We start from the raw sequence: 10,450 nt of genomic DNA, 5'->3' as shown, positions 1-10,450 counted from the left end.
AACCTTAGCCCGAGCACACACACTGTGAAGACACATTTTCATTTTCCATCTGTTCCCAGGAGTGGGACCTTGAGTTATAGAGCAGATGCGTATTTGGCATTATTGGAAATTGCCAAACCATCTTCCACAGTAGTAGTTTGGGTCACTTCTGCCAAGAACAGGAGACTATTACTTTTTCCTCCACCCCCTTTAAAGCTATCCATGTTTCTGATCTCATTTCTCTAGGATGGACATATTTTCAGGAGCCGTTCATGAATCTCCCTCTGCAAAGCGCCTGCTACGCATTTTGTCACAGGCTCATCATTTAGATCCACTGTGTGACCGATCCATGTACTGGAACCTCTGTTGATCTGTCAGATTGTACTAATTTTAATAATTTCAACTGGATCAAAGTAACTAAGATCTTCCACCTTTAGTCAATGAACCAGCGTTGCTTCATCCTGGTCTTGTAGCCCAACTTGGGGAATTTCTGTAGGAATGAATGGGATCCTAATCAACTCTTAGAAGCCATTCTGATTCCTGTATCACGGGCGCCCTTATGACATCATCACAGGCTCCCTCCCCTCACTCTTCCTGCCAGCCTCATGGCTAGAGGAGTATAGACCTGAGATGATGGCTCCATCGTAACCCCAGCCATGGGATAATTTAAAGGATTGCAGACCTGGGAGATTTGAACCATCTATCTCCAAACATGGGCTCTCATTGTAGTGTAAGTTGTAGGTTATAGAAGGTGGATTTCTAATTAATCAGGAAACAAGTCCTGTGTGTAGGGATGCTGGGGGAACTGGGCATGTGTTTAAACGGTTATGTAACTGTTCAAATAATAATCGGCTCACAGATGTCTCCTTTAACTCTGGTTATAGAGGGGGGATGGTTGCTGTGAAATCACAATTGATGAAATCTACATGATCAGGGAGCTACCAGTGTCAGCAACAACAAAGGAACGAAAGCCGAAGAAAAAGCCAATTCTTCCATTCTCTTCAAAGGTAGGTGGTGGCAGGTCTCGAGGTTGGAGGTACCCCTGGGCTGTGACACCTCTGACCTATGTCACCCCACGGTGGTATTCTCCATTGTTACAACACAGAATGGTCATGGAGTTTATGTTCCGCACAGATCTGTGTGAGCAAGGTGTTGGGATGCTGCTTGTCACTCAGAGCAACCATCAGAAACCAAGAAACCAGTTTCTCTGTCCAAAGCTGGGTTGGAGGGAGGTTGCTCTTCTTATCTGCCTGAGACATGATGACTGGTGTGGAGGGAAGCCTCAGAAAATGAGAACAATGCTCTGTGAACTGGGAGTGGGGTGTGAGATCTGTGTTTGGGGAACATATCTAAACAGACGAACTCAGACATCCAGGATTGTGTAAGAGTATGGGTATGTGTAAATATGCATGTGTGTGTACTTGCATGTGCATGTATGATTGTGTTAACTGAAGTTTAAGGTTTGGGAAGTAAAAGAAACAGATGAGGTTAGGACCCCAAGTTGTGTGGGGAGATAAATTTAATATTAGGACTTAACCGGGGGAGGGAGCAGGTTGGGAACTGTGGTAGAGGAAGAGAAGGCAGAGTGAATGAAGAATGCCAAGTTCCTGTTAGGAAGCCTCGGCCTCAGTATGTGGTCCTGCCCAGAAAGATCCGTGAATTGCAAGGGCTTGCTCTAAATTGGCCAGCCAGGTTCACAGACACCTCAGTGAGGGGCTAGAGAGACGGATCAGTGGTTGCTCTTCCGGAGGACCTGAGTTCAGTTCCAGCACCCACATGGCAGCTTACACTTGTCTGTAACTCCATTTCCTGGGGACCTGATGTCCTTTTTTGACCCCTGAGGACACCAGGCACACACATGGTGCAAACATACATGTAGACACAACATAAAAAAAACTTGCAAGAGTGAATGTAGCACATGATATAAGTGGGAGCACAGGGACTCAGAGGTTAAGGTGCTGATTGTTCATTAACTGATACGGCGGACAAAGGTGACCAGAGGTGTATGCCTTCCTGCTTTCGTGGCTCATTCTGTTGCCCTGCCCAGTGCTCGGGAACTTGAGAGGCATCCGTGGTTAGTGACATGGGATCAGGGCATCTTCTGAGAATACTGTGGGGAATATGATCTCTAGAGGCTTTCTCTTATATCTTTTTTTTTTTTTTTTTTTTTTGCTTTTTTTGGTTTTTTTTGAGACAGGGTTTCTCTGTGTAGCTTTGCGCCTTTCCTGGAACTCGCTTTGGAGACCAGGCTGGCCTCGAACTCACAGAGATCCGCCTGCCTCTGCCTCCCGAGTGCTGGGACTAAAGGCGTGCGCCACCACCGCCCGGCCTATATCTTTATTCTTTTTTCATGCAAATATATATAATGTACTTTGATAACATACTCTTTCTTAATCTCTCTTATCCCTCACCATCTCCCGTGTGTGCATGTGTGTGCGTGTGTGTGTGTGCGCGCGTGCGCGCATGACCACATGAGGAGGCATTTGTTTACATAGTTCAAGGTAACTTACCGGTAGCTACACCCCTGAAAACTGAAACCACTGTTTACTTTAGACCCCCAACACCCATTTCCACAGCCTTCATCTAACAAAGTACTGAAGGCCAGAAAGATCCAGGCCTGGTGGCGAGGCACCCTGGTGCGGCGCACGCTGCTGACGGCTGCCCTCAATGCTTGGATCATTCAGTGCTGGTGGAGACAGACACTGGCCAGAATGCTGGAGAAGAGACGGCTGACAGTTCTGCGCCGGATGGCACGGGAAACGAGGGCCTGTGCCACTATTCAGTCCTGGTCCGAATGCTGCAGGTCCGCCAGTGGTACCTCCGCTTGCGTTACGCTGCCCACATCATCCAGGTGTCATGGCGCTGGTACAACTGCCATTCCCGTGGCTATTTTGAGGGCACCTATGAAGTCACAGGGGACAAACTAAGTCTGCGGCTTGACATCTTCCTGGGATCACAGGTTTGTCGTATATCAGACTGCATATCCTTGCCAATAAAGAACTGATCAGGTCTTCTAACAGATGGCACTGGGTCTTTGTGACACACACCACTTGGCGTCCCTGTCCAGCAGCAAGTCCACACAATGGCCGCAGACACAAAGCACCACCCGAGCTTGTCCTGCGACAGCAGCAGCATGTGTCTGAACTCACAGGGTCAGAAGATGTGAGAGCCCTGGACCACAACAGTGTCTGTGTCTGATTAGCAAAGCCTGCATGGCGGAGAGTTGGGATAAAGTCACCAGGAACACTGCTAGGTGGCAGTTCCCCTTGGCTGTCCAATGTGCCACTCTCTCGTCGTCGTCATCCTCTAAGGTCTCCCCACCGACTTAGAACAAGTCTGACAGCCTACTCTCCCTCTCAACCGCCATGTCCACAACCCTACATGGTGCAGCCATATCCTTCAAATTCTCCCAGTGTCCTCTTGGACACTCTGTCAGTCATTAAGTAGAACATGCCAGCCTTTTTCCTGTTCAGAATTTAGAGCTTGTCTCCTGTTCCCGCAGGGCAATGGTTCTCAACCTGTGGGTCTTGGCTCCTTTGGGAGTTCACATATCAGATATTTACATTATGATTCGTAGCAGTAGCAAATTAGTTATGAAGTAGCAATGAAGCTGGGCATGCACTCGAGAGGCAGTGGCAAGTGGATTTCTGAGTTCAAGGCCAGCCTGCTTGATGGTCAGGTTGCTTTCATTTGGGCTCTTATAAATAATGTCACTATGAACACTGAGCAGTTTACAACCCCACCAGTCATGGGATTGTAAAACTAAGGGTTTTGAGCATCCTTATATGAATAGTGGCCATCTGTAGAGTATCTATTTGAACAAATGCCTGCCTATTCAAGGATTTGAAAATTACTTTAATTGAGTTGCACTTACCTTTAACAGTCACAATAAGCATTTCTTTAACACATAAATACACAGTTCTTGATTCTACACAGGACCTGGATTTGTGGCTCCATCATGGATGAAACCCTGCTCTCTAGGAATAACTTCCTCTCCACTCCAGGACAACTCTCTTGGAGACAATCAACTCAGTAGACGTGGTTGTCTCAGCTCATCTGAATCGTCATCTCTTTAGATGTTTCTCTGCTCCTACTGCCCTTTCTCCCCTTCTTCCTCTTCATTCTTACTAAAGTAGAGGGCACCAGTCATGGGAAATGTCAGAGCAAATCACAGCTTCATCCGTGGCACACGCCTGAAAGCACTTTAGGGCCACTTCAGTTACTGAAAAAGATTCCTGAGAGAGGAAATTCTAGGTGTTTTGATGGGGTCACCCCCTCTCCCCTAGTCTCTAGTTAGTCTCCATGCAACAGGGAAGAGTGCAAACACCACATGCAATGCTGTTAGTTCCTGCTGCAAGCCGCAGGAACATGGAATGGAACTCAGCTCCTATCACAAAAGCTACTACTGGAAAGGTCAAGGACTTTTCTGAAGGTCAAGCCATGGCTTAAGAAGCCTTGGTGATATTTTAGCTTTTGTATATTAGCTGATTCCTGCAATGATTTCCTTGTATGCTATATATGCCCCCAAGAACTCATAACAGTGTATTTTATCTGAAATACCTACAAGCATCTAAGGCCAAATAATCTCCTGAATTAAGGTAAATTAAACTCAGACCCTTCTTTCTTATACAGCCTTAGTGGTATTTATACTAACATTATAGACTCCTAACATTTACCTAATCACTTCTAGGAATGTAGATTGAACACATAAATTCCCTTTTTGATATATTAACCAAATTTAGCTCTCAGTTGACCTCCTCCTTTACCACTCCCCTTTGGGGCTGTAAAAGAAAGCCTGGTGGTCACTGCCTGAGGAAAACTCTTGTCTGCCTTTATGACCCTGTAAGAATTCAAGCCTGGTGACCTTGCTTTGGCTAGAGCACTGCTATTGTAGGGTATATAACTGTAAACCGCAGAGACTTAGAGAGGGTTTAAAGGATTTTGACTAGACAACTAGATAGAGAACTAGAAGAATGAGATGGAAGATGAGGACGATGGGTAAGAGTGAGATAAGAAAGACCAAGATGGGGCAGAACTAAGATGAGAGAATCAAGATAGAACTTAGAGGGGACAGTAGATAAATATAGAGAGAAATCAGGCAAGAAAGGAGCTGGGCACGAGAACAGAACTGGAGCTGTGTAGATAGGATTTTACCCCAGAGGAATAAAGTAGACGGACTAAGAGCTCGGTGTACTTAGATTCTTTCCCCGAAAATAGTTCTCACCATTTGTAGCTTCTATTCTGGGCCCCTGGGAAGAAGATTGTTAAGGCTGGTCCTTAATAATATTTGAGAAGTTCCCTCTGCTTTTCCTCAGTTCTCATACACTTAAGATTTAACACAAAATGAGATCCTTAATTTCTAAAGCACTGTGTATTGTATCTTACAAATATATAACTTTTCTGCTTTTGCCTGTTTCAAAATGACTATGATCCTGTTTAGTGAAATTATAAAAAAAAATTAGATTTATTTTTATTTTATATGTATAGGTATTTTGCCTGCATGTATATCTGTGCACAACATGTGTCCAGTGCCTTTAGAGGCAAGAGGGCATCTGATCCTCTAGTTATGCATGAGTCACCAAGTGGTTGCTGGGAACGAAACCTAGATCCTTTCCAAGAGCAACAAGTGCTCTTAACCATTAAGCCATCTATCCAGACCCTAAGCAAATGGTTTAAACCTTCTGACACTTTTGACAAATCTTTCCAAATCAAGCCTTTTGATCTCAAACTAAGTTTGGAAGGTTCCAGAGGCCTCAGAAAGTATCTCCAATGATTTGTAAAAGACGTGAGTGGCTGGAGAGAGGTTCAGTAGTTAGGAGCACTTGCTGCTCTTGTGGAGAACCTGGGTTTGATTCCCAGCACCCATATAGTGACTCACAACCACCTGTCAGCTCCATTCTGGGGGATCTGACACCCTCTTCTTACCTATGAGGCACTGTATACGTATGATGTTTGTATATACATGCAGGCAAACATTCATACACATAATTTTTTGAAAAAATAAGTATATAAAATATTTGGAAAAGAATTGAACTAATGAGGCTTGATGTTACATTCTGTGAGAATAATTGTGAAATAAGTGATACTAACCCTTCTTTAAATTACACTGCGAGTGTATGACATTGAGATGAGCGTTCTAGAAATCTGAGATGTCCTGACATGTTATCAATCATAACTCTCATTAAATGTTGGAATGCTGTAGACCACAGAAATAGAAAGAATTCTGGTTAGAGACTGTCTCCAGGTAATAGACTGGGGAAAGCTGGGGAATAGCTATCCAGGTGGGTGGTCCCTGAATACTTTAGCTGAGACAGGAAACAGGAAACAATACAGTAAGAGGGCAAGTCCAGAGCATATCCCAGAGGGATTGGCTTAAAGTGAAGTGCTACCTACTCCCCCACCCCCACCCCCGGGAACTCTCAAGAGCAGACACAGGAGCCACAACTTAACACAGAGAGGTTCAGAAAATCTGCCCTGTGCTTTTTGTTCTGGTTAGAGTTTTGGTTTCAAGACAGCATTTCTCTGTGTAGCTCTGGCTGTCCTGGAACTCATTCTGTAGACCAGGCTGTCCTTGAACTCTTGAGATCTTGAGATCTGCCTGTATCTTTGAGTGCCAGGATTAAAGGCATGTTGTTTGAGTTTTTCTGCCTGGCCCGCAGTCAGGACAAATTTCTGTCACCCGCCAGTCCCACAGCCGCTCAGACCCAACCAAGTAAACATAGAGACTTATATTGTTTAAACTGTTTGGCCTAATGGCTCCGGCTTCTAGCTATCTAGTTGTTACATCTTAAATTAATCCATTTCTATACATCTATACCTTGCCACGTGGCTCATGGCTTACCGGCATCTTCACATGTTGCTCAGCCTTCCACTTCCCAGAATTCTCCTCTCCTTGTCCCGCCTACTTCCTGCCTGGCCACTGGCCAATCAGTGTTTTATTTATACAGAATGATATCCACAGCAAAGGCATGCCCAGCTGCACTGTGTTTTTAAGGAATAGAAAAATAGGGGGCACTTCTTGGCCCTGGGTGCTCAGCACTTTGTGCTCAAAACCCAATATTCAATGGAGCAGTGGCAATTTGGAAACACTCCTTCTGTAAAGGTCATGACTTTGGGAGCAGGGAGGGGCACAGGAGGAGCTGGAGAGAGGGAGAGTCTGGAATTATTTAGGTGCACTGCTTATATATGAATTTCTTAAAAAGATAATAAATAAATAATTATGTACGTAGACCCCTTCCCTGTCAGTGGCCCAGCCGACCCAGACCATGGCGTCATGGGACGATATACTAAAGCCTGGACAACAGGACTGTGAGATTACAGGAAAGAAACTTGGAATAAGAGCTACTAAGAATTTGGTGAGCTGGGAACCTGGTCCGAGCCAGAGTCTGGAAAGAAGCTCACCAGGCTCTAAGCTTGGGGAAGATGACACAGAATCAGTGTGGTGGGAAAATCTTTTTTACACTGTGAAGATGCATCTCTGCCAAGGCGCCTTCTGATTGGTTTGATAAAGAGCTGAAGGGCCAGTAGGCAGAAGAGGATAGGCGGGACTTCCAGGGAGAGAGAGGAACTATGGGAAGAAGAGAGGTGGGATTCGCTAGCCAGACATGGAGGAAGTGGGATGTATAGTATGGAGGAGAGGTAACAAGCCATGTGGCAGAATGTAGATTAATATGAAGGGCTAATTTAAGTTTTAAGAGCTAGTTGGGAGGTTGGAAAGATGGCTCAGTGGTTAAGCATACCGACTTCTAGAGGACCCGGGTTCAATTTCTAGCACCCACATGGCAGCTCACAACTCTCTTTAACTCCAATTCCAGGGGACCATGACAAAACACCAATGCATATAAAAAAAAAAGAAAGAAAGAAAGAAAAAGAGCTAGTTGGGAATAAGACTAAGCTAAGACTTTTATTAATAATTAATGAAAAGCCTCCTTGTCATTATTTGGAAGCTGGTAGTCCAAAGAGAGTCTGACTCTATTTAGCGTCCAATGTTAGGCACGTATATTCAAGCACAGAGCAGCTGGTGTGCTACCTGGTGGGAGACCAGATACAAGTGCCTGCCACAGTGTGCGGCCCAGTAACTCCCAGAGCTGGGGTGGGTAAATGCAGCTTCCAGCTGGTACCCACAGCCTTGAGGCTAGGCTCTCACTGAGAGTCAAGCAGCGGCCCAGAACCAGTGTGGTAGCCTGCTGGACCAACCTGAGGAGGGCAAAGCCAGCAACTAGCACCATGTGCTAGCTGCAGGAGCATAGAAAACCAGGTCCAAAGAGAAATAAACACCTCTGAACAGGTACAGTACTCTTGAAAATGCGCTTAGGTGATGAAGAAAGAAAAGAAAATGGGAATAGACAGTCATAAAAAAATGAATAAATATAAATAGCTTAAAAATGATAAAGTTTTTAGAGAGAGTAAAGTACTTATTTATATAAGATATAAAGTAAAGATATAAAAAATAAGCCACATAAAAATGGAAAATATTATAACACAAGGTGTCTGGATCCTATATAGTGCTTTATTGTTTTAAATTTTTAAAATGCTAATGAACAAAAAACCAACAGCTGGTGAGAGACATTGGATTGTAAAAAACAAAACTGCTAAATTAAACTATTCTATGTATTTTAAGGATGTCTTAACTTCATAATGGAAGTCAGAAATGTGTTGCATTGGGCAATAGGTTATACCTTTGTTTCCACAGGAAATGAAAAGCTATGAATTTCTTCAGAATTAATAAAGATCAGGAGACCTCCTGAAAATCTTGGCTGCAGACATAAGGGATGAAACCAAGAAAAACTACAGGACAGGTGACGTACATGCCAATCCCTCTACATGAGAACGGCTCTGAGTTGGATGAAACATGATAAATTTTGTTGGCTACAGAGTCATCATGCCTTATTATTACATGCCATCCTTTCCTATGACGTAGATAGAGGTTTGGTTATGCAGTCCAAATGGATTTATAAAGTTGACAGATGACTTTTACCTGCCCAAACTTAGAGCAGAAAATCATCTTTAGCTGATTTATACACGCTGCACATTCCATACTTGTGTTAATGTAGATATGTGTGTCACCTTTAAATTTTTGTGTGATTTCAGAACGAAAGGACTAGACACTAATGAAGACAAGACAAGTAGGCCAGGTGATTCAGCCTCACAGAATGCCTCTGTTGCAGTTTCCTAAAAAATCTGCATCCAGAGCAACTTCAAAGTGTCTAGCTGAGATAGTCCAGCCTCACAGACTATTCCAGCCAGGACTTCAGATAAGCCCTGCATTTTCTCATCTCACAGAGACTGGACAACAAATGATACAGCTAGCTCTCCCAGGACTTGACCATTATCTCAATTTCCTCAGGGTCCTCTGACAACAGGAAGTAATTTTAAGAACATGACACCCAGCTGGGTGGTGGTGGCTCACGCCTTTAATCCCAGCACTCGGAAGGCAGAGCCAAGTGGATTTCTGTGAGTTCGAGGCCAGCCTGGTCTACAGAGCGAGATCCAAGACAGGCACTAAAACTACATGGAGAAACCCTGTCTCAAAAAAACAACAAAAAAAAAAAAGAAAAGAAAAGAAAAGAAAGAAAGAAATGCAGGTTAGTAGTTGCTTGGAAGCTATTATTACAAACTTTTTAGGATAATTAAGAAATGCAGATTAGTAGTTAGTCATGTATAACAACCAAACTTATAGTCATGTTAGATATGTTTTCAAGGTCAGACATATTTTAGATAGATTAGGTGGTCATCAAACACTTCAGAGATTTATATAATATGGCATTTAAAATGTTTTAATAACACAGGGCTTTTCATGACTGTGAGATACATCTGCTCCTGGCAGCACCAATCTACTTCAGAGAAGATGATGGGCACTGAAGAAGCTGCATATGGAGTTTGCTTTCATCGTGGCAAAGCTGGCCACTGGGAAAGAAGCTATCATGCCCCCTCCACTGCTGACAGATTGCTGTCCAAACTGGACAAGCAGGACACAAAGGAAGCTGACTGCTGAACTTTGCCAAGACAAGGTAGGCCAATCCTTCAAAATTTCTCCTTCACAGGAATTTTAGGCCTGTAGGCCGAGGGTGGATGCCCTAATGTTGCAGAGGAAACTTGGGTGGCTATCCAGGCAGCCAGATGTCTCCGTCATTTCTATAGTTTTTGGAAGTTGCTTGCTCTGTATTCCCTGTTTACTCAAGTAATATTTTATCTTTCTTGGATCTCTGATGAGGGTTGAAGATTAGATAGTCTTACAGTTTTCCTTGTTATTAAGTTCAGAAAAGAAACTCACAAAGGAGATGTAAAGTTTATAAAGATTGAAGGACAAAAAAGCTTAAGTTGTTTATCTAAGAAAGTGCTTTAAGGTCTAAAATGTTATTTTTAGGCTGGTAATATAGATATGATAGAAAATGATCTAGGTACAAAACTTTGGACTCATCAAGATAGGATAGATAATAGAATACTTTTTCTAAAGTTGTCAAATACAGAT

The 10,450-nt window shown here is 43.6% G+C and overlaps 1 protein-coding gene across 1 annotated transcript; it reads left to right on the top strand.

The window, feature by feature from the left end:
- Window positions 1-898: 898 nt before the first annotated feature.
- On the top strand, window positions 899-2,996 carry LOC114711004 (IQ domain-containing protein F5-like; the record flags this gene model as incomplete). The annotated part of the gene is given in 3 exon segments (XM_037207901.1): window positions 899-986; window positions 2,533-2,766; window positions 2,769-2,996. Coding segments are annotated over 3 exon segments (537 nt in total), but the record flags the coding sequence as incomplete, so codon positions are not given.
- Between the last annotated feature and the right edge of the window lie 7,454 nt (window positions 2,997-10,450).

This window comes from Peromyscus leucopus, chromosome 7, assembly GCF_004664715.2.
Source record: "Peromyscus leucopus breed LL Stock chromosome 7, UCI_PerLeu_2.1, whole genome shotgun sequence".
NCBI classification, from domain to species: Eukaryota; Metazoa; Chordata; class Mammalia; order Rodentia; family Cricetidae; genus Peromyscus; species Peromyscus leucopus.
This window is presented reverse-complemented; position numbering and strand designations above follow the sequence as displayed.